Here is a 25,690-nt window from a genome sequence, read left to right as displayed (position 1 = left end):
TATACATTTTTTTAAATGCTTGAAAAGGCCTTTGCCCTGTGAAGGACTGGCCCCCCTCCAGGGTGTATTCCCACCTTGCGCCCAATGATTTCCAGGTAAGTTCTGGACCCACCACGACCCTGAACTGGATAAACGGTTACAGATAATGAATGAATGAATGAAAAAGCCTTTTCACACCAAGTCCATTTTTTTACAAAGGAAAAAAAATGCATGTCAAGTGTTGTAAACCAACAGACGTATTTTAACATTGTGATCACACCACATCAGAATCTGATGGAACCTATTCTATTTTCTGCGTTTTACGGATGTGTTAAAATCAGCCCGACCAATCAGAGCACCATTGTCATGGTTACAGACCAAACAAATGAGCAGGAAGACGACGGAGAAACAATGCACAAATACTTAAAGAACAAGCAACACACTGACTATAAAACTGAGGAGGTTAAAGACAATATAATATTTTTAATGAGAGGAGCAACACATAGAATTGAAGCCTCAAAACCCTTAGTGACTTTCGGAAATACTGCGGAGCTCCCTGTGTTGATCTGGAGACTGGGGGGAATTCAGTGTATGTTGTTTAGTTGCAGTGCTTAGAGTAAAATTATAACTTAATCATGGGGCCTACTTAATGAACCAAAGTCTTCTACGTCTTTCAGTGTCTTCCAGCGATTTCAGATTGCTGAGACAAAAACGCGCCGGACTTGGTGTGAAGGTTCCACTGCGTTAAATCATGTGAAATAACCTTTAGTCTGTAGCTTTTGCGTGTTATATATTAGCTTGTCTCAGGCACACGCTAGGCGGTGAGTCTGATACTTTCAGTGCGTTAAATTGGTCTCACTGTTAGGATTTTTCCAGTTGCATTCTGATCGGCACTCTGCCTCTTTCTGCATGTCATGCCAAAATAGCAGAATTTAATGGGTCAGTCAAATTTCTATCCCAGTGTTGCACCGAATCCTGTGACCAGTGCAACTTCATAGCCTTGCCATGGAAGGTCACAATTTTTGACAGCTGTCGTCAGAATTTGTGAACCCCACTGAATCTCCATATAAACCTTATAAACACTCATGTTTAAGTACATTTTTGTAATTAATATTCAGTGGGGTCACAAATTCTGATGATAGCTAACAGAAATTGTGACCCCTATGCTGGACATGAAACCGTGCCCTCCAGGGTCACAGAACTCGACGATCACAGAATTCGGTGTAACAGGTAGTAGGTAGTTCTTTGTCACATTATAGGTGCTGTATAAGATCATGGAAGATGATTTATTTTTTTTTTAACTCAACAGCAAAACAAACACAGCCCTCCATTCAGTGCTCCTTCATAAGCTCTCCCCCCTCATCAAATTTCAGGTATTTCACACGTATTGCCAAAGTAATGACACTGGACTTGTAGGCTGTACAAGGTACACAGTGTCCCACCCCTTCCCTGTCCTGTGCACAAACATGCCCGCTGTGGATGATTGGCTGGAACACTGTTGTTTCTTACTGTAAGCCCTTTGTTGTTTCCCCACTTACAGAGCCAGGGCTGTTTATGACCATGATTTTTTTTTCCAGCAGGCAAACAGACTGGACAAGAGACAAAACATGAGTAAAAACATCCACTAGATTTTTCAAGAAGTGTATTGGATTGAAAACACATACAGCACCTTTAATTATAGCCTCATTTCTTATTGTTGGATTCAGACTTTGGTTTACTTTTATACAAAAGAAACTTTTTGCAATAGATTGTATTCATTTGTTCACATACCTACTTACACTATTCAAGTACACTAATATATAATTATATTACAAAAGTATATTAGAATATTAGTACATTAGAGTATTTACATTCTAATTTACACATTTACATATCTAACATCTTGCACACTTTTCCAAAAACCTCTTTTCCTCCCTCTCTATGTCCTTCTCTTTCTCTCAATCTCCCCCTCCCTCACCCTCTCTCTTTCTCTCTCAACCCCATCTTTCCATCACTCTCTCTCCTTCAGCTCACCTCTAGCCAGTCTGCATTCACTCTCCGCAGAAGGAAGATCACGTCTCCAGTTTTCAGACTCAGCTCCAGCTTCCCGCTCCCACTGAAGTCGAACACAGCCTGGAACAGACACACACACACACACACACACATACTTAAACACTCTGATTAACACACTCGCAAGGACGGGAAGAGAGCAGCATTCATCCAGAGTGTGAAAGCGTGCAAGGTAGGAAGTAGAGGGTTTTTTTTCTTTTTGATGAATAAATGATAGCATAAATGATAAATGATGTGAGAAAGTAAAAGTGAAAGAGAGAAAAGAATGGGCAAATGAGAATTAAATCTATAGATTGAGAGAATGAATAAAAATGAGATCAAGACAGGATGAAGCAAGTAATGAAAGAGAGAGACTCTAATAGTATCGAATCCAAAAATCTCGCTCTGTCTTGAGTGAACTCCTGCATCCAACTTGCAACACACTCTCTGTATGCTTTTAAAAATAGCAGTTCTGTTCTGTCAAAGCCAATAGTAAAATAAAGGGGAAAACACTAGTAAATATAAGAGGAATAGAGAGAGAAAACATTCAACTATGAGAAGAAAATAGAGAAAATAATATGGAAGAGAAAATTGTTCCTGCATGTCATATGTGATACAGAGTGAAGTGTGTGTCTTCTAATGTTCACTAACATAATCATGCGATGAAATCTGAACTAGCATTACAGCAGAGGAAACAGAACAGTGTGAACATCTCTGAGGCAAGAAGTGGGTGAGTGAATATGTGCAGGGAGGAATAAGTGTATGAGTGAATTTAATGAAAGTGTTTGAAGGAGGAAATAAATGGGAGTAAGAGAGAGGGGTGATTGTGAGGGAATCTGTGAATGACGGTGTGAATGAGTGAATAATGAAGGAGTGTGAGGGAACAAGCGACAAGTTAATGGACTGCATTAATGAATGAGTATTTTATGGGAAGATTGTGAGGCACGTGAGATGCCGAGGATTACAGAAGTAAATGAGACACGAAATGAGCAAGTGAATGAGTGAGGAATTGGCAGAGTGAGTCAAAAACTATAAACGAGAGGCTAAGACAGTAAGTGGGTCAGGAAATAAAAAAGTGAAGGAGAGAGTGAATAAGTAAGAGAGCAAGTAATTAAAGTAGTTAATGTATGAGTGAGTGAATGATTGAGTGAGCAAGTAGGGAAACTTAATGAACGAGTGAGAAATAGTGAAAGCGAGCAAGTGATGAAAAGAATGAGTGATGGAGCTAGTGTGTAAAAAAGGTCAGTGAATGTTTGAGACTATGAGTGATCGAGTGATTAAAGTCCCCCACTGGACATCAAAATGATATACTTAGAAGTTATTTCCAAGGACAGAACCCCCATAAGGTTTTATTCGTGTTTGAGATGTAACTCTTCGCCTTCACACCCCTCCGTACACACAGAACTATCACAAGCAATTAGTCTCTATTTCCATTTGTCTCCCCATTACTCACCTACAAGTTGACCGGATTGGTTCCTTAGATTTATGACAGGAAAAATCTGAATTTGTCAGTTTGAGATGGTCTTTGGAACAGTGCAAGTGCAAAGCTGAAATACTTAGCCATGGCCTTTTACCATCACTAAAAACTTGATTTGGAGAGGTTCTTTCGGTGAGTGAATGAGTGAGACTTTAAGAGGAACAGCAAGGATGTCAGCAAGTCAGGTGGTGAATAAACAACTGAGGGAGTGAGTAAAAATGCAGATAAGTGACTGGAACATGAATGAATGAATGATTGATTGATTAAATAAGGGTGAATAAGTAAGTAAGGAAGTGAATATGATAAAGGTAGAGTATTAGGGTTGAGCAAAAGCAGTAAACCACAATGAAACAAAAAAAGGGGAGAGAGAGAGAGAGAGAGAGAGTATAAGAACAGTTTTTAAGTAAAGAAGCTCTATTGTGGTTGTATTTTGCGGAGTGGGAGTGAGTAGGTGAGATGCTGTTAGATGCTATCAGATAATTATGCGTTGGCAATAATTATAGTGTGTTTGTGTTGGGGCCTGTAGGCAGTTTTTGTAAAGACACTCAGTGACAGTGTTGTTAAAAGATTGTGCTGCGTTTATTAAGGTGAAGGCCCACAATACATGCGTCCACTCTAAATGACACTGATGCATTAGCCTTTCTATGCAGCAAGATAAACTCCATTTCTGCCTCTGCTTCCAATAAAATCCCTTTCACACTATGTAGTGTTTGCCAGGATTTCATTTTCCTTATGAGCTCCCCAGTGTCCTAAAGAGATCTCAGCAATATCAGTGGAGGCGTTGGGATATTTTAAAAGAGCCATATCTCACCAGTGTTGCTCAGACCACAAAGTGTGAAAGGCATCATGGGTCAGTGAAAAAATATTCTGTGCTATATAGACTGTCTGATCTTTTATGCTCAAGGACCTCAAAAACAAGGCTGCCAAGTAAAGTATTCTAAGGTGCACTGGTTTGCACTGAAGTGATAGTGTGGCCAAATAAATTCATCTTATGTTCAAAACTATTCATTAGCAAATGTTTCTTCTTTGGTTTTGCACTGGAGTTATATGGCAAACCGTTATGTAACAGTAGTGTAATGCCAATAGTTAGCTTCATGCAAACTTTTACAGAATCAGAAACCATATTAATGAGCCGAGAGCCCCTTTCACACATGCATGGTAACCTAGAAATTTTCCAGGCTTTACCCAAAGGAGCTGTGTTTGCTAACGCATATGACATGTGTATCAGACCTTACCCGGACTTAATCCTGCTGGGCACCCTACTGCACAAAAAGCCAGTGCTGTTCAGATTTGCACTGTATCTAATGCATGCCCTAAATAGACACTGCCCGATGCCTAAAGGCCAGAGAATCACTTAGCGGACGAACATGAATGAACATAAACAAACACATGTGTTCGGTTGGTGTACCACGACTGTTTGTGTTTGTTGAAGTCCAGGCAGTTGGCCGTGTCTTAGATCTGACTTTTCCATGAATAGCTGTGTGTCAGCTAAATCTCAGTTTGCAGATCCACGGTTACCATAGACACAAACTAACAGATTCTGTAGTTTAACTAGTTTTTCCAATGCATAATGTTTGATAATGCCGTCATTTTGAATGATGGAGAAAGGGAGGACTTTTTGGAAGATATCAAGGAAGAAAAACAGGAGCTTTTTGATGTTTGATATGAGCAATTCTCAGATCGAAACCACCAAATGATGGCTATTGAAAAACCGGGGACTACTTATAATAACATTAGCCTCTATCAATCTGTTAATCACATAGATTTCAATCTGCACTATAGTGCATGATCAAAATGTTGTTATCTTTGATTAAGTGCTCTGGCCTTAGAGCATGTGGAACATTTCCAGCTTCTGGAAGGCGTCCGACACAAAAAAAAGCTGGTCACTACATGTGTGTAAAAGGCAACTCCTGAAAATGTCCAGACCCAATTCTCCTGACTTTTTGATTCCAAAATGAATAGTTAAGACAGTCTGCACAGTGCTACAATATAGTTTATAATCTCATAGCTACACTGGAAACCTAAAGAACTTGACTTGGCTGGTCAATTATCTGTTTGCTGTTTATATATCAGGGTTTGAAATTCAGAGACCACTGTTTCTGTATTTGTAGAAGAATAGGAGAATTTGTTCATTACAAATTATACTGTTATTCAAGGAATAACAAATTATTAAAACGTATTGGGTTTTGTGACACTCGAGTGTCACACTATACCTTATTGTTCCAGTTAAATAAAAATCAGGTTCGTTGTCACCCTTGGTGCGGTTTAATTGGGCAGGTGTAAAAGAAATCGCCCTCCCGTAGCCATTAATGCTTTGTGTATTGCACGCAGCAGAGCAGGAAAATAGAGAAGTACCTAAAGTTTAGCCATTAATCTCAATTCTTGGCCTAACCTTTAAGATCTTCCTGGAAGGGAACATTTCCATGACGTTGGATGATGTTGTGGAAGGTTGAGCAAAAGGATCTTGAGGGTTCAAGTATTCAAGGGATAAGAAAGTTGAGAGCAGAATGGGACACACATGCTCCCTTCAGTTGTGAACATAAAAATACACACAAATTTTGATAACATAGCTAACTCACGCCTGTAGTAAAATGAAACTTAATGTAGGAAACATCTACAAAAGGTGAAAATACCTCAATTACCCATGGACAGTGGCACACACACAGCACAATGTGGCAAAGCAATTTCCTCTTTAGCTTATAATATATGTGCTAATGAAGTAGGAGCAGTTAAAACAACAGTATTTAAATTGTGAGAATGTAAATTCATATTTATGAGCATACCCTCAGGGACTGGTCTGTGGGGGTTTGAATGTCTAGAAGACAGGGTTAAAGGTGTGAACCAAAAAGCATTAGGTTTCAATACTGTGAGTTTATCCTTGTATTCTTCAGTCAAATATTAGAAATAAAATCTTGAGTACTACTAGTACTTCTGAGCTTCTGCTACCACGTGCTGCTTTTTCTATCTGGACTTGTGCTGGTCGATGAGACTGCAAATCAATATCATAGGGAAAAAAGGGCACAAACTCCTCCTGTTGCTGAATGGCTGTAAATTTGTTTCCCATTTACAGAGCCACGGCTGAGTATGAATTTTTTCATCTGAGTTTTTTCCAAAACACAAACAGACTGCAGCTCTAGCAATCGATGAGGAAACATTTTCTGAATTTACTGGACTGTAATTGTATACATTGCCTTTAAGCCAAATTAGCCTCTTTTCATCTTTTCGCTCACAATATATAAATGAATCAACTTCAGTGACGATTAAGCATCATGTTTAACATTCATGAGATCTAAGATTACAACTCAGTTCTGTCAAATTACCAACAATGTTTAAGTGCATATCATAGATCTGACTGGCTGAGCCAGTTTAAATAATGCAAATATCGAATTGATGTTAAGAGTTGGGTATAAGTTCCTTGTTAGCTACATTAACCCCATGGTTCCATTACAAAACTGAAGACTACATTTGAGGTAAGGACAAAAATGTGTAAAATAAAATTTTCATGCATCTATTCTTTCAAATGCTATTGAAACTTTCAGTTGCCTAGCTGACGGTTTCAGGGCCAGCATGTTCTGGACTCAAGACCAGAAAGAACACACCTAACTTTAGGCACTTTTATAAAGACACCAATTCCAATTAAGGAGTCGGTGACCTGCTAAACGAACTCGTTAGCACACACTAGCCCACCAGGGAGGAAGGAGATGAGTCTCTATGCTTAAATGAGTGGCACAATTTTGGTTTAGGGGGTCCTGGGAGAATGCAAGGTACTATAAAGAGATGACTCATGGCCCCAGGGTGCTCAAATACAGCTTTAATTTGTATCCCTGTAGAGGGAAGGATATTAATGTGTAATTACAACCTTTATAATCTCGTTTACGACACATTTGTCATGCAGCTGGTGAAGACATTTGCGCTACTTAAGAAAAGTAGCAAGTCATACAAAACTTCTCAAATCCATCACTCTTGATTGTACAGGTAATTATGATCATCTCATATGTCATCTAATTTTTAGTAAGGCCAAAGTTGTTTCCAAAAAAAAAAAAAACTTAAAACAAATTACATTTAAATGGCAGGATCTACTTTATAGAATCCAATGAAAACACTTTTGATATCAGTAACACTATTTTCTCAGTGGATGAATCTATATGTAAATTCATAGTTAGTTATTCATGGTTAGTTCACGGTGGTGCAGCAGGTAGTGTCGCTGTCACACAGATCCAGGGACCTGGGGTTTTGGGTTCGAGGCCCACACCGGGTGACTGTCTGTGAGGAGTTTGGTATGTTCTCCCCCTGTCTGTGTGGGTTTCCTCCAGGTGCTCCCCCCATACACAAAAAAAATAAGTTGGTAGGTAGATTGGCTACTCAAAAATGTATTCATAGGTGTGAGAGTGTGAGTGAATGTGTGAGTATGTGTCACCCTGCAAAGGACAGGCACCTCCTCCAGAGTGTGTTCCTGCTTTGGGCCCAGTGATTCCGGGTAGGCTCCAGACACACCGCAACCCTGAACTGGATAACAGTTACAGACAATGAATGAATGAACCAATCAATCAAAAATAAAATCCCTTCATGGGCAGGTGTCCACACTTCTGACTGCTGCACCACAGTGTAAAAAGTATACTGTCATTTCCAGCCTCTGTCATATAAACCCTCACTGCAACATTTGTGGCTGAAATGACTCCAGCGTCTGCACCATTCCCCAAACCATGTCGAAAGAAGTCTGCTGCCCCTAGGAGCCCAACTGTGACTGGTTTCAGACAACTCATTGAAATGCAGCTAGCACAACAGCAAAATTTCATGCACTACTTACCAGAGGAACCGTTCAGCCTACTGAGATAAGAGACTGACGCGTCCGTCTGAGTCTGAAAAGAAGTGGAGTATCAGTGTGCAATACGCTGTGTCTACACCGCTCCACTCACTCACTAAATATCAACACTTGATTGTATCATGTATCACATTGATTGTGTAAATGGTCAAAGTAAAAGCAAAGCTAGGGATCAAGCTCCCTTTTTCATTTTTGTTGAACACAGCACAATTAGACTGATATTCACTTTTCCTGAAAAAATGTTACCAAATGCCATAAAAATGCCAACTACATAGTGGAACGAAAACCTACACTCTACACTGTGAGGAAAAAAGTTAATGTATATGTATAGTGTTGTTAATTATTGTTACAGACAGCACACGTCTCTTCAAAAGATACAACTGTGGTCTTGTGTCCAGCTTTGCTCCCAAAATATACATCACATTCTCTTTTCAAGTAGGAAAGGTAAATATTAGTAATTTTGTTTAGTAAAATTGTTTTAAATAGAAAACCACAATGAACATCCTGGAGTTAAAATGAGATTTATGAAATAAATGCAACTTAAAAACCTACAAATAATAGAAAAAAAAAATGTCATATTGTATGTTGTTTGCAAACTAAAGGTACATAAGATGTACCCTTGAGGGTAGCACTTTAGTGACATCAAAAGGTACCAATACAGTGACTGTTTTTCTGAGAGTGTATAGCCACCTGTTATACAGCATTTCTTATAAAATTAAAAGGTAAAAAATATATAGTTTCCCCTCATTGGCCACGGTTACAGCCTCTACTGCTGTAAGAATGTGATGCTCACAGAGCATACTAGAGCATTAGTGTCCTCAGGTACTGATGTTGGTTGATTAGTTTTAGATGATAAGCAACATTCTAGCTCATCCCAAGTTAAATAGCTCAATTTCTCCAGAGAATGCAGCTCCACAACCCAATGTGAGGGTGCAGCACTGCTTTATCTGATCATACTAGCACAACACAACACCACCAAGTCAATGACACTGCAGTGCTGAGAATGGTCCACCACCCAGATCATACCTGCTCTGCGGTGCTTCTATGTGGGTCCTTACCAGTGAAGAATAGGGTGTAATGCAGGGTGCAATGCACAATACTAATGCTATTAGCAGCATACCTTACTTGCTAAAAGCAGGGTTGCTGTTTGATTGAACGCATTTTGGGAAAGAAGATAAAACTTTATCAATAGAATATTTGACTATCTAGTCCTATAAGGATCTAAACAACACTCCCTTTTCTATAAGTGTGTTCAAAAGTCCAGAGGATTAAATAACATCCTATAATGGGATCAGATCAATCTAGAGAATCTAATCTATCTGTAATGTTCTTCCTGAAGGTTAGGGTGCTTTCATCTCTGTAACTCAGGCAAGCCCAATAACCACGTATCTCTCTTCCATATATATCTATCAGAGGCAGAGAAGAAGCCATCCCATCTGCATGAATAGCAAATGCTTTGTTACTTAATGTTTTATCAAGATTTAAAGGGAAAGCATAACACTGTGCAGCTCTAAGCACCTTTTAAGGTGGAACAATATATTTGACAGAAATAACAACTGTTGTTTGTATATGGCTGAATTTGAACTTGTCTGTAAATTTTTATTCACTGCTTGAAATACCACAGAAACTCATTTGTAACTTGAGTTGTTAAGTTTTGTAACACTTTCAGTAATGCAGTTAGCCATCTCTTCAGTTTGGAAACCTTTCCACCTTAAGTGAGCCAAAACAGCAAAAAGAAGTAAATTTTACCCACATATGGATCAGTAATAGAGCAATATCCTATTTTTTGTTTGAGCTTTTCAATGTTCTCAACTTCAGGTGCCTCTGCCACGAGCAAAGAGAGAGAGAAAGTCTAGTATACCGGGCCGAGGCAGTATGTTTTTTTTTCATTCATTTACAGACACTGGGGCTTCATAAACACATTGGACCGGTTCTGAGCATGTATATAGATTGGAGAGCTAGCAAATGTTGTGGAAACATCTCAGTTTTATAAAAAGTGTTTTTGTTTACACTCATGAACTACGCCTTTAACTGGTGGTATTCATTTTAGTGCTGGGATCAATATTTCTTTATTCACTTTTGTCTTCCATGGTTCAATATATTTCCTGAAACTCTACTCCTGGTTTTACATTTACACAAGAAGCAGTGAGTGAGTAATGCCATGAGAAATAGTTTGAATATTCTTATAGTTAGAATGTTACAATGCATTTTTTACAAGGCATTGATTTTTATTTCCAAAAACCAGGATTAAATTTTTAACACTCCAATTAAGGGCTAGGCAATTAATTGAAAATCTATCTAACTTCATATCAATCAATATTCAGAAATCCTAATCCATGTAAACTTGCCTCTAAACAAAATTAGAGGCACTAAACAAATTGTGAATAAAAACTGAATGCAATAATGTGGAGATAGCAAATGTCAATATTTTATTCGTAATAGAACATAGCTGACAGATCAAAAATTCAATCTGATTAAATGTAACATTTTAAAGGAAAAATATGTTGTTTTAAAATTTCAGTGTCAACAAATCCCCAAAAAATCTGGGACAAGTAGAAATAAGTGGCTGGAAAAAGAAAATTGAGCATATAACGAACAGCTGGAAGACCGATTAACACTAATTAGGTCAATTGACAACATGATTGGGTATAAAAAGAGCTTCTCAGAGTGTCAGTGTCTCTCTGAAGCCAAGATGGTAAGAGGATCACCAATTCCACCATTGTTGCGCAGAAAGATAGTGCAGCAATAACAGAATGGTGTTACCCAGCGTAGAATAGCAAAGACTTTTAAGTTATCATCATCAACCGTGCATAACATCATCAAAAGATACAGAGAATATGGAACAATTGCTGTGCTTAAGGGTAAAGGCCATAAAACTCTACTGGATGCTTGTGATCTCCGGGCCCTAAAACGTCACTGCACCTCAAACAGGAATGCCACTGTCAAGGAATTAACAGAATGAGCTCAGGAATACTTCCAGAAAGCATTGTCAGTGAACACAATCCACTGTACCATCCGCCGTTGCCAGCTGAAACTCTACAGTGCAAAGAGGAAGCCATTTCTAAGCAAGCTCCACAAGCTCAGACGTTTGCACTGGGCCAGGGGTTTTTTAAAATGGAGTGTGGCAAAATGAAAGACTGTTCTGTGGTCAGATGAGTCACGATTTGAAGCTCTTTATGGAACACTGGGATGCCATGTCATCCGAACCAGAGAGGACAAGGATAACCCAAGTTGTTATCAACGCTCCGTTCAGAAGCCTGCATCACTGATGGTATGGGGTTGCATGAGTGCTTGTGGCATGGGCAGCTTGCATGTCTGGAAAGGCACCATTAATGCAGAGAACTACGTTCAGGTTCTAGAACAACATATGCTCTCATCTAGATGTCATCTCTTTCAGGGAAGACCCTGCATTTTTCAACAAGATAATGCCAGACCACATTCTGCAGCAATCACAACATCATGGCTACGTAGGAGAAGGATCCAAGTACTGAAATGGCCAGCCTGCAGTCCAGATCTTTCACCTATATAGAACATTTGGCGCATAATAAAGAGGAAGGTGCGACAAAGAAGGCCCAAGACGATTGAACAGTTAGAGGCCCGTATTAGACATGAATGGGAGAGCATTCCTATTACTAAACTTGAGAAACTGGTCTCCTCTGTCCCCAGACGTCTGTTGAGTGTTGTAAGAAGAAGGGGGGATGCCACACAGTGGTAAAAAATGGCCTTGTCCCAACTTTTTTGGGATTTGTTGACGCCATGAAATTTTGAAATATTTTTCCCTTAAAATGATACATTCTCTCAGTTTAAACTTTTGATCTGTGATTTGTGTTCTATTCTGAATATAATATTAGATGTTGGCACCTCCACATCATTGCATTCAGTTTTTATTCACAATTTGTTTAGTTTCCCTTTAGAAACTTTAGAAAAACTGTATTTTTCCTGAGCATAAAGATTTCAAATGTAAACACTGAAATATATATATATATATATATATAAAGGGCGGCACAGTGGCGCAGCAGGTAGTGTCGCAGTCACACAGCTCCAGGGACCAGAGACTGTCGGTGAGGAGTTGGTGTGTTCTCCTCGTGTCCATGTGGATTTCCTCCCACAGTCCAAAAACACACGTTGGTAGGTGGATTGGCAACTCAAAAGTGTCAGTAGGTGTGAGTGTGTGAGTGAATGTGTAAGTGTGTGTCACGGATCACAGGGCGGACTGACAGAGGCAGACGCACTTGCTAAAACACGGTGAGATTTAATTTAACAAAAGATATACCAAAACAAAGACAGACAACAGAGGAAACAACAATACTAGAAATTTAAACTAAATGACAGGACTTGGAATGGAGAGAAACAACAGGACATGAACAGGAACAAACAAAGGTGAAACAACACGACTGGGAAACTAAACAAAACGACATGACTCGACTAGACTTTAACTTGGACAGAGGAAAACAGCAAGACTCGGTACATAGCAAAAGACACGACATGACTATGGAACCAACAGTACAAATGAACGACAACAGAAAGTGATGGAAGGGGACTTAAATACACAACATAGACGAGGCGCACCTGGACAGATAACGAGGAGGACGGGTTAACACATGACACAGATGAGGAGGCGGAACAAAGGCGGGACAAGGGTGGAGACAAGGACAATAACAGACAAAGCCATGTGCAAATAAAGCACATGGCAGGGACAACAAACCTGACAGGACGAGGGCGTGACAGATGCCCCCCCCTGAACGCGCAACTCCCGGGGCGCGTACACCTAAACCCCCCAGGAGCTGGCACAGGAGAGGGCACGGAAAACAAGACAGACTAGGACAAGACAAGGAACCATTAGGAGACAGGACTCAGGACAAGACGGGAACAGACACAGGAAATGGAGCTGGGAACCTGACACGACTGGATCTATGAGATGGGACTGGGGACATGACATGAGACTGACAAAGGGGGGCAACAAGAGACTGGAAAGGACTAGACTGGACGGGAGTGGACACACGAGACATTAGACATGACACTGGATGGGAACAGGGACTGGAAAGAAGACGGGACAGGTGACAGGACTTGAGACAGGACAGAGGGTTGAAAGGGGAGACTGGACTTTAGACAAGACAGGGGGTTGAAATGGAGACTGGACCGGAGACGGGACTTGAGACAAGACGGAGGGTTGAAAGGGGGCCTGGACAGGACTAACAGGGGACTGGAAGGGACTAGGCAGGGGAACAGGGACCAAGACGTTTACGGGGACAGACATGAATACAGTAAGAGGGACAGGGACAGAGACAAAGACAGACACGGGTACATGGACAAGGACAGAGACAGGAATCAGGACAGGGACAGACAGGGGAACCAATATAACAGGGGGGTGCCCAGGACTGGCAGAGGGGAATGTCTGAGGGGAAGTCTGAGAAGCCAGCCCGGGCACAACTCTAGGGATCAGCCCCGAAGTCCTACGGGCATGACCAGGAGCGGCTGAAGCCACAGTCACAGGAGCAGAAACGGCCGTAGCCACAGTCACAGGGGCAGAAACAGCCGTAGCCACAGTCACGGGTGCAGAAACGGCCGTAGCCACAGTCACAGGGGCAGAAGCGGTCTTGGAAGCCTCCTTCACTGGGACAGAAGCGGCTGAGGATGCCGCCTTCACGGAAACAGGAGGCCCTGCAGCGACGTCCACTGAGGCAGGGGAGCCTGCGATGACGTCCACGGAGGCAGGGGAGCCTGCGATGACGTCCACGGAGGCAGGGGAGCCTGCGACGACGTCCACAGAGGCAGGGGAGCCTGCGACGACGTCCACAGAGGCAGGGGAGCCTGCGACGACGTCCACGGAGGCTGGGGGACCTGCGACGATGTCCACTGAGGCAGGGGAGCCTGCGACGATGTCCACTGAGGCAGGGGGACCTGCGACGATGTCCACTGAGGCAGGGGGACCTGCGACGATGTCCACTGAGGCAGGGGGACCTGCGACGATGTCCACTGAGGCAGGGGGACCTGCGACGACGTCCATGGAGGCAGGAGCGGCTGGAAGCGCCGCGCTCACGGAGACAGGAGAGGCGGGCGCCGCGCTCAAGGAGACAGGAGAGGCGGGCACACCCCTTGAAATAATAGTCCGGGCTAACTGCATCCATGTAGTGGTTCGTGTTAGCTGCGTCCATGTATGGGTCGTTCAATCTGTCACGGATCACGGGGCGGACTGACAGAGGCGGACGCACTTGCTAAAACACGGTGAGATTTAATTTAACAAAAGATATACCAAAACAAAGACAGACAACAGAGGAAACAACAATACTAGAAATTTAAACTAAACGACAAGACTTGGAAGGGAGAGAAACAACAGGACATGAACAGGAACAAACAAAGGTGAAACAACACGACTGGGAAACTAAACAAAACGACATGACTCGACTAGACTTTAACTTGGACAGAGGAAAACAACAAGACTGGGTACATAGCAAAAGACACGACATGACTAGGGAACCAACAGTACAAATGAACGACAACAGAAAGTGATGGAGGGTGACTTAAATACACAACATAGACGAGACGCACCTGGACAGATAACGAGGAGGACGGGTTAACACATGACACAGACGAGGAGGCGGAACAAAGGCGGGATAAGGGCGGAGACAAGGACAATAACAGAGAAAGCCATGTGCAAATAAAGCACATGGCTGGGACAACAAACCTGACAGGACGAGGGCGTGACAGTGTGTGTGTTGCCCTGTGAAGGACTGGTGCCCAAAATAAGGAATCTGAGGCCAAAATAAGAGCAATATTTCATCACACATTCATTTCTCACCCTCCCAACATGCACAGATGAAGCAGCGTTTTTTATATGTTATCTTTATAGTGGGCACTGGTGTAAGAGTGGTTTGAATCATGCTGTCCTGTTCTCCCTCAGTAAGACTAATGTCCTCAGCTAGCATTCATTCATCCTCTACACAGCCCCTTTAACTCAATCTCACACACACACTTACTTCAATACCCACACCTTTCCTGTGTCCTCAGGCTACATCTGTGTGCCTGTTTATGTGAGTTTTGTGTTTTAGTATGTCAACGTCAGTGTATACAAATTAATGCTAATGCCAGAGCAATGCACCTTATTCATATTCTGTCACATACATCCACTTTCTCTCACTCCCACATATATTTGAATAGTCATTGGTTTAAAAATTGGGTTCAGTGGAGGAACATCACTTTCTCCTTCCTGAACATCCACACCTGAACTGCCCTTGAGGAATAAACCTAACCTCAGCTGATCAGTGTGTGTGTGTGTGTGTGTGTGTGTGTCTTTCCTTTTCACTACCAAGAAAAAACCTGTAAAAATATCATTGGGCTGTGTATGGGAAAACATGATCAGCACAGTCTCTACTCACTGCAGAGGGAGCTGGAGATAAGCAGAATAGCACACAATCGAGGCTAGGTTCCAACTTACATAGTTTAGAAACATTAGAGGTAGCAGTGGTGAGCTCCACAGTGCTGTGTCATTTCATGTGGAATAGAAAACTAGAATAGATGTTCTGTGGCACACTGGGTTTTTTCTCTTATGCGTAATACTCTGTATTTGGGTACATGTGCATCCTCCACTGTACACACTGTTTACTTTCTGTCCTCTGTTCTCATTGGTTGTTGATGGGACTCATTCAGACTTGAGTTGGTAAAGAGTTTACACCATGTGATAATATCCAAAGCCGGGTCAAATACATTTTTTTAAATCCAACATATTTGATGTGCTACGACTGCACCAGAGTCTTCCTGATTGGAAATCATGGTTAAAATCAGGCTAAAATTTGTCTAGTGTAAAAGCCCTTTTCATGTATGAACTCTAGTGAATCAGGAGATGTCCTGGATTGGTATTTTCACACATGTAGCACATAGCGAAAGATCTGTGTCAGACACCTTCTTGCAGCAGGAAATTCTCTGCATGTTTTAAGCATGGGGCAGCATCTGTGCCATGAGTGCACGTGCTGCCAATGACTAACTGGGAATTTAACTATGGCGACAGGAGGATAAAACCTGCTTAAAGTTTGGGACCAACGTTGTGGGTGTTCACAATCACACATACAGCTCAGCCAGGTAAACTCCAGAAGATGTTTTGGTTACTCTGCATGGTTGAAAGGACCTTTCACACTGTATTTTTTTTAAGTTTGTACTGCTGTATTGGGCTTGGGTAATACCGTGATAACAATAAAATGTTTACAATCTTGATAAGGTACATTTAAGACATTTCTTGGCACCTTGGCAGTAAAATCATCATATAATGATTGTCATCATATGGTCAGCTGATATGCATTTGCTACTTTTACTCTCCTCTAAGACACTTTCAACACCACAAATCTGCATAACTAAAGAGATACGCAAGAAAAAAAAGAGTGAGAGATGGGCAGAAAGGGAAGAGAGACAAAGAGGAACAAGACATTAAGAGAAATGTATGTGATATAGAGAGATGAAAACATTGATTGGGGGGGCAAAGGAAGGAGAGAGAAAGGGAGGGACAAAGATGAATAAAGAAATTATTAAAGGAAGTAGAGCAGGGCAGGATCTAATGATAGTGTGACCTTGTGACCCAGAAAGCTGGGGTTTGGAGAAAAGTGTGACACTCCTCCAAAATAGAAAACGAGAAAGACACTGTGTGTGTGAGATGGGGTCGACGACAATGACAGAAAGATTACATCACCAGCCCACTGATTATATTGTTACATATTGCACTTACGGTACCAAATGCCTTATGTTTGGAAATGCATAGATCATCGTAAACCATTGTTTTTAGTCTGCTGTTGGCATCATCACCATAGAAAAAAAAGGGCCCAAGCTGCTTTTCTCGATGAGAAAACTTAATGCTGCTACAACTGTTTAAAAACTTGTGACATTTTGCCACAAATATGAATACTCCTGCTAGGGATGAAAACAAAAACATATAACGCTGCATTATGCAGAATAGACATTCTATGAATTATGCCATATAAAGAAGTAGGTGGTTTGCAGATGATGTCAGGTCAGTGTGTGAACTGCAGATGAAGGAAGTGATTTTATACACTGGGCGCTCTACGAGACACTCTAATAAAGCCTGTAATTTGCAATGTCTAAGGTCTCTCATTTTATCTGATAAACCACATGGACTCATGGAAGTTTTTGTTAATGAGACTATGAGCTGCTGTCTCTACTTGTTTGAATTTAGTGTTTGTCTTTTAGGTGCTATTTTAAATCTACCACCAGCGCACAGCCACAGCACCTTTTAAACACAACACTTCTCAACCAGGGGCGGCACGGTGGCGCAGCAGGTAGTGTCGCAGTCACACAGCTCCAGGGGCCTGGAGGTTGTGGGTTCGATTCCCGCTCCGGGTGACTGTCTGTGAGGAGTTGGTGTGTTCTCCCCGTGTCCGCGTGGGTTTCCTCCGGGTGCTCCGGTTTCCTCCCACAGTCCAAAAACACACGTTGCAGGTGGATTGGCGACTCGAAAGTGTCCGTAGGTGTGAGTGTGTGAGTGAATGTGAATGTGTGTGTGTGTCTGTGTTGCCCTGTGAAGGACTGGCGTCCCCTCCAGGGGGTATTCCTGCCTTGCGCCCGATGATTCCAGGTAGGCTCTGGACCCCCCGCGACCCTAAATTGGATAAGCGGTTACAGATAATGGATGGATGGATGGACTTCTCAACCAAATGGGTCTGAAGTCAGCTTTTAATTTGCTACTGACCACATGTTTTACATAATTCCAAAACCTTTATATTTGTTATTGTTAACTTATACTTTTAAAGGCAAATGTAGAATTAAGAGTTAAGACTTCTACCCAAGGACTCCCAATCAAACATGTCCACTAAGAAGAACATACACATTGGCTTTCAGCAGGTTAACAGCTTGCAAAGAAGTCATCGTTCATCCTATAAGGCACTCCAACTCCTCCTTGTTTGTGTGTGGTAGTGTGTGTGTAACACAGAGAGAGAGAATTTGTGTGGGAGTGCCCCTGTACTTTTTTCCATGAAGTTAAGTGTAGGTTTGTGTGTCGTAACCCTTCAATCTCATGCTGGAGCTTAGAAATCACGAGCTGGAGCTGATCTGCTGCAGAGTCAGATTCATATATGAATATATTTGTGTGTGTGTGTGTGTGTGTGTGTGTGGGAGCTTGGCTGTTCTACTTTTGCTCTACGATTGCACCTACTTCCAGAAAAAGTGTAGGTTTGTGTGTCGTAACCCTCCGACCACATGTTGGAGCTGTTTTGAGAGTTTTGGCATAAACGCGTGTGTGTGGGGGCTCAAAGAGAAAGGGTTACCAAGGAAACAATTACTGTACCTCCGCTCTGGGGGATGAGAGAAGGTCCGTTTTGGGCTTCTCTGTTTTTCTGGAAAGTGAGAGAGAAACACAGAGAGAGAGAAGTAAGTGAGAGTTGGAAAGCAGTAATACAGTGCAAGACAGAGTAAGACAAAAAGAGAAGGTAACAGAGAGAGAGAGAGAAAGTATATGTAACCTAAATTAAGTACATACAGAGAACACAATGATAGTGTATTTTGTGTTGGTGTGGGGGTTTGATTATGTAAATCTGTCTGACTCTCTCCTACAGACACTTTAATGCTTTGACTTGGACACACTGCCCACTGCCTTTTTAGCTGTAAGTCCTGTTTTCTGATTTATGAAATCATATTTTATTGCCATATATTACCAGTTCTATTATGTACAAAAGTAGTGTTGCACCAGTATTGGCACTGATACAGGCATCTTAACACAGTATCGGTATCGGCTCCGATAGGCATCTAAACACAGTATCGGTATTGGCTACAGAGAGCACTGATACCATATATGTGTTTGAAATGGCCCACTACTCACTATTCCCTACATGTAGTACACAGGGCACTTTTTGGTACACACCCCATGAAGCAGGTACTGAAGCGCAAGCATGGCGCTAGATGAAACTCGAATAGCCAAAGAACAGTGACTTGATTCAAGCAACCACAAAGAAGCATGCTAACACAGGTCATCAGCAGTCCTTAAAGTGCATTTCACAGTCGTGACAAATATCCTCATATCAGTTTAAAAAGCTATTCAATCAGGCTAGACTATGTCTTACTATTTGTACTTGTACTTGTTACATTGTTACATTGTGGAAATAATTCTTTTTTCATGGCTCTGAAACTTTAAAATTTTTAATGTGCAGTTAATAAAAAGTAAATGCTGTTCATTAATGCTTATTATATCTTATGAGTGATACAGAACACTGCTTTAACAAAATAAAATTTGTAAGTAGAGCAATACAAATATCTGGATTTATAGGCACCTATCTGGTAATTAAGAGTTGGTATCAGTACTCAGTATCAGCAGATACTTGAACATGAAATATTGGTATCGGAAGGGAAAAAGTGGTATTGGTGCATCCTTATACAAAAGTCCTTATTAATTAATTATTGAACATTTGGTTTGCTGAGCAGCTGTGACTAGTTAGTAAATAGTTTTAAGCAGCGGCCATATAAAGTGGTCCTTTCTCTGATGTGCTTACACCTTATTGACCAGTTAATTAACCTACAAACGTGCGATTTTAGATTGTGGGAAGAAACTGAGACTCCTGGAAGAAACCCATACAAACACAGGGAGAACACACCAAACTCCACAGACGGTGACCTGAGGTGGGACTCAAAACCACAACAGCAGAACATTGTCACTACTGGTAGCATCACTGTGCCACCCTTCTCTGATGTATGTTAATTTTAAATTTGAACACACCTGCAATGGACTGGCATTTAATAAATAAATATATAAATAAATAATGCATTTCCATGTAACATATAAGCACCTTCAGATTATGAGGGCTGAAACAAAATTAAGCTCAACTTAGAGACTTAAAAAGCATGTGTGGGTGCCGAATTGAACAATATGTTTGGCGAGGGGTGGGATTGTGGGATTTACAAATATTGCTTAAGTTTAACTTGTCTGTAAGTTTTCATACACTGTTTGAATTACCTTGTTACTTAAGTTGATTCGTTTTGTAACTCTTTTTGGTAGTTAGCAGTCTCCTGAATGTGGTGACTTTCCACATTAAATAATCCGAAACAGCAAAAATAAGCCAGAGTTACCCACCTCCTGGAGCAGGAATAGGACAATAAACTCATCTTGGTTTGTGCTTTTCATCTTTTGGAGTTCTCACCGTTGTCTAAATGAACTACACCTTCTTGTTTCTACACTACACTGAATACACAGATGCCCTGCTTACTTTGTTTGACTCCTTTCTGTCTGTTCTTCTAAAGGTCAGAATTTCAAAAGGACCCCAACAAAGCAGATATGATTTGGGTGGTGGATCATTCCTTCCGCTGCAATGACACTGACATGGTGGTTGTGGAATATTTAATAGCCAAACTGTGAAATAAGATAACCCAGTATTCTGTGGGGTGTCTAAGTCATAAAAAAACCAGAATAAAACAAGTCATTCAGATTTTGTTCTGCTTTTTAGTAAGCATACAGAAACTTATGACAGCACTAGATCCATATTTTGTAAAAGCTCATAGACAAGGTTAAATAGAGCAAAACAAGCAATAAGTAGAGGAAAAAAATAACAGTACACATTAAATATGGTTAAAACAAGAGTGAAAATTACTAAAAACCAAAGCTTCGGTGCCTTGCAGCTCACTCCTGGGATCTCATACTAATATCAACTGTGGCTCATTCTCAGAACAGGTGCTGAAACCGGTCATTCTGAATAGGACTGTTTACAGAGGCAGAGAAAGGTGTCTTTGATCCTATTATTGTTTTGACTAAAATCCCAGGGAACTTAATTAACTTGTAAAAAAGGGGTTACATAAGGTGTTACACTAGAACAGATGGAAAAGACTCTGATAATAAAAGTCTGACTCCCTCTCACATCATGAGTTTTTAGTCATAGGATATGATTTTGCAAAAACTGGGGGCCTAAGAGGTCACTATTTGCATGAGTCAAGGCCTAAGATCTATGATATTACATAGTTTCCTGAAAATCAAAACAACAACAAAAAACTGACTTAAGGTGGTCTTGACCACTTTACACCAAATGGTCAAGATGACAGGAACAGGCTAAAATTGAAATAATTTGAAAATTTCTTTGATGTAAAGCCAGCATTATGTATAGTAAACTTAACTAAAATGAAAGAACAGTTGACATAACTAATTTGAGAAAAAAAGAAAAAAAAAAGCTATCCAAAATGTTAACTTAAAATTCGAAGTTGGTCTGACTTAATATTTATAGAGCTGTAAAGTTTTAGATCTGGACTTTTTACAGTTAGGGCTAATCACTGATTATCATCAATTAAAACAAATTGCCAATTTTTGCATTCCTAATAGGGATGCATAAATACCATTTTTTCCAACTGAGTATGAGTACAAGTATGTGTATTTTTGTAATAGCTGAAACAGATGCAGATACTTACTTAGAATTAAGCAATCAGGGGCATTGTGTAATATTAACATTAAACGTTATTGTTCATTTCAGTTATATCATTTTCCCACATTACACCACCAATAATTTGAATTTCCCTCTAGATCAATAAAGTATATATATATATATATATTAGTAACAAGCTCTTGATATGTTTTGGAAAGTGTTGCGCATCTATGGTAAGACAGTTTCCGATATAAGATAATGGCTGGGAAGTTCTGCATTTGGGAGTGTTTATATAAAAGCAGCAGCCTGGCATTGGATCCAATTCAAAATTAGCGAGTGGAGAAAATAATTTCGTTTGAGGAAAAAACATGTCAGGCAACGAACAGTGCTGTCAAAAAAGGGAAAACATTTCCTGGGAGGAAATTACACTTTCAGTGAAGAAAAATCCACCTTGTTTGAGGACAGTCAAAACAGTGCAGCATACCCACTGCTCTTGGGTTCTCTCTTTAGTCCGCTTTGCTTGGGTTGCCATCACAGACTGCGAGGTAATTAGAGGACGCCATCATTTTGAGTTGTCTGCTCATTAGCGCAGCAATGTGTACTAGGCACAAAGTATCTGATGTTGGTATTGGAGCGTCGTTTGCGATTACAAGTACGAGTAAATTAACACGGTATCGGTATTCATGCATCTCTAATTCCTAGTATCTACTGGTGATGGGTGGGACAGTTTTTACAGAATGTTGACAAAAATCCCATTCAATGTAGCTTATGGTACAAACTAATGTTAACTTGGCTGGCTAAAAATGTTTCTGTAAATGTCTGTTTAGCAAAAGCAGAAAATGAAAACAGAAAATGTGTGGAGTAATGTTCTTACATTCTCCGTGTGGGGGGCCGGAGACGCCGGAGGGCTTTGGGCACCTGCAAGCTGTCAGATTCCGTCTGATAAAAAAACATCCGGATCAAATCATCCAGCAGCACCCAGGTAGGCAAACACAGCAACTTCTAATAAAAGGAGAAATAAAACCAAACAGACAGTGTGGGGAAGGCTTGTACAATATGATGACTTAATTGCCCCTACACAAAGTGGGATTGTCAGAATATCCAGTTAAGTAGCCTCCTGATTATATTCTAAATTATGTTTCAGTGTGTTCAAAGAACGTTTGAGGCATACTTGGTTTAGGCAATGCAAGCCGAGTTAGAGAACGCAGTTACAGTGAAAACTCCACATGATGTGGCTGTGGCCAACAGCTCAAATACATAAAATCAGATTTCTCAGGTTTTAGTACACAGAATTGAAAAATGAACTTGGGAGCACAGCTAAAGAGATTAGGAGCTGGTTACATCACTGGATAACTTGTATGAATAACAGGGCCACAGCTACTTCCCTCCAGCCTCATCCACATGTCAGGGTATCTATGAAAGAAGCTGTTTTTCCTCTTAAAAAACACAACTAAATATGTTAGAAGCAGGGAGCCACCATTAATGTCTGACACAACAGCACCACTCCATGGATTTATGTTAGATTTTTTATATGTTAGAGTTTTATATGTTCTGGGTGATAAAATATTTTATGGCTATTTATTTAATTAATAAATCATGTTTTGGGGAAATCAATAATACACAAGGCAAGTATGAAGGGTAAGTATAACTAAACGTACATCTGAATGCATTTGTGGTCAATATAATCAATACAATTGCTTCTTATCTTGATGAGTCTCACTGAGCTCACTGAATGAATACTCTGAAATGAGCCCAGATGTGTGGGAGAGAGTGAGTGAGTAAAAATCTGACAAAGGAGAAGTGAGTCTGGAAAAAGAGGAACTGTGGGGTTTTTGGCTGTTAAACGCAATATTGCTGGTAAATGTGAATGCAAATTTAGTTATGTCACTAAAACAGTCACTAAAGAGTCCAAAAGGCATTCCATGCACATGGGATTGTGCACGTAACCTGTTGTACATCATCAAAGAACCAGCATATGTTATAATAAAATCTTTTTTGTTTGTGAGCTTTTTTGTTTACAGCTGTATCATATACATTACTAACATACAAATTCAATCAAAGACACATCTATTTATTATTCTTTATCTTTAATATGTGTCACATTTGTTTTGAGTTTAAACCTATATACTAAAATGTGAGAAAAATACTAAAAGAACAGATAATAAAAATACTTCTGCATACCACTGTATCTTTCAAATGTCATATAAGGCTTCTTAGGAAATTTACCAAAAAATGGTCCAATGACTGTTCTCCAGCCTAAAAATGATTCAACAAAATTCACCTTCATATACGTGTTGAGCTCTGGGATTCTGTTCTCTGCAATTTCCTGCTTGTTGCCCATAAACACTTTCCCTAAAGGACAAACAAACATGAACAAAATAATTACAAAAGTGATGAGAAATTAAATGCTGTATTAAATAGAAAAAAACAATTAAATCTTTTCCTGTGGCTTGGATAATAACTTTTGTGTCTGAATGAATTTGCACACCAGGATTTGCAGTAAATTGTAATACAGTTGATGTGTTTACCTAAACCTGTTTGAATAACCATTTGAAGGGTGCCAAATTTCCTACAACATATTTGAAAAATGCTTGCGGAGCTCTGAAAAAGTGACCATTGAATGCTCATAAGGTCAATCATTCAGACCTAGATTCAGCTTCATGTTAACGAATCTGCCATCATCTCAATCTGTCTCTCTTTCTCACTTGCTTTTTGCTAATGGACTTGGCTGATGGGCTCCATAAACCTAATTATGCTCCAGGGTTCTATATTTAACACCAGAGAGGTTTAAAGGAGAATGAGAGAGAGAGATGGTGTAGGACAGATGTAGGGCCATTAACTTGTTTCAACATTACTCTGCTCAGATCAAACAATCTTCACCCGCTTCGTCAATTATGCCACTAATGTGCTCCATTCTAATTATACTACATATTGTATTCTCTCAGTGTAGAACATTATCTATTATCATTCAGGGTGTTGCAATCAGTCTTTTGGTGCTAATTTGCAAGCTAGATATCTGGACTCATAATCACACTGCCGAACACAGGTCACAGGGCTCCATGTTCAATTCAGTTGAATTAATGCTGCATTTACATGGCCAACAGTGACACGCACTGCAAAGCATTGCCACTAACAGTGAGTGAATTTTTCATCATAGCCGCAATGAAACCATTAAACTTGCCTTTCAATGTCTTCCTTCAGTATATAAAAGCAGCATTACATGAAGTATCCATGGGTTGCAGCTGGTGTCACTGTATAGTAGCAGCCACATTGAGTACCTACTCTCTACTCTAACACACAACGCAAATAAAAACTGATGTCTAAATAGTTTTATTGTTTCTCTCAACAAGTGCCACAGTCACACAGCTCCAGGGACCGGACCAAGAGGTTGTGGGTTCAAGTCCTGCTCCGGTTGACTGTCTGTGGGGAGTTTGAGGTGTTCTCCCTGTGTTCGCGTGGGTTTCCTCCGGGTGCTCAGATTTCCTCCCGCAGTCCAAAAACACACGCTGGTAGGTGAATTGGCGACTCAAAAGTGCCCATAGATGTAAGTGTGTGAGTAAATGTGTGAGTGTGTGTCACCCTGCGAGGGACTGGCTCCCCCACAGCGACCCTGAACTGGTTAAGTGGTTTCAGACAATGAATGAATGAATGTCAACGTTTTTAGTTTTTTCCACATCACGTTTGTTTATCCACGTGACACGTTTGTTAACAGCTCTGTTCATCTGTGTCAGTTAGTACAGAGGAGCACAGATGTGTTCCAAAAAGTGCCATACTCCCTACGTAGTGCTCATCACAGTTAATAAAACTAATAATATTGCACCCAGACTGTAATTAGATGCAAATTCGACAGAGAAATTATGCCATAGAAGAACCACTTGTGGTTCCTTAAAGGAATCAATTGGTTACAACTGGCATTTTTTTTCTTCTGAGCACCCCCTACCTGCTACTGTGTGTAATTCACGTTAACAGTACTGTTGTGAAATCAAGCCTCTCACACATCTCTCTTGCCCTCGCTTGCTCACTCACTCACTTAAACATGACTGGCTCACT

General features: G+C 40.6%; 2 protein-coding genes across 2 annotated transcripts in view; one reads left to right on the top strand and one right to left on the bottom strand.

Annotated features, from left to right (window-relative positions):
• The window catches only part of LOC136676409 (neutrophil cytosol factor 4-like), a 41,830-nt gene that overhangs the window by 9,544 nt on the left and 6,596 nt on the right, over positions 1-25,690 (bottom strand). The window contains exons 4-7 of the mRNA XM_066653406.1: positions 23,922-23,992; positions 22,515-22,642; positions 18,592-18,640; positions 1,993-2,091 (exon numbers count right to left, since the gene is read on the bottom strand). Coding sequence (XP_066509503.1) covers positions 1,993-2,091; positions 18,592-18,640; positions 22,515-22,642; positions 23,922-23,992 — 347 coding nt within the window. The remainder of the gene's footprint in view (positions 1-1,992; positions 2,092-18,591; positions 18,641-22,514; positions 22,643-23,921; positions 23,993-25,690) is intronic.
• The window catches only part of LOC136676410 (parvalbumin-7), a 50,015-nt gene continuing 26,388 nt past the window's right edge, over positions 2,064-25,690 (top strand). The window contains exon 1 of the mRNA XM_066653407.1: positions 2,064-2,200. The gene's annotated coding sequence lies outside the window, so the exon portion shown is untranslated. The remainder of the gene's footprint in view (positions 2,201-25,690) is intronic.

Source organism: Hoplias malabaricus, chromosome X2 (genome assembly GCF_029633855.1).
Source record: "Hoplias malabaricus isolate fHopMal1 chromosome X2, fHopMal1.hap1, whole genome shotgun sequence".
NCBI lineage: Eukaryota > Metazoa > Chordata > Actinopteri > Characiformes > Erythrinidae > Hoplias > Hoplias malabaricus.
Note: the sequence above shows the minus strand (reverse complement) of the source record. Positions and strands in the feature narration are given on the sequence as shown.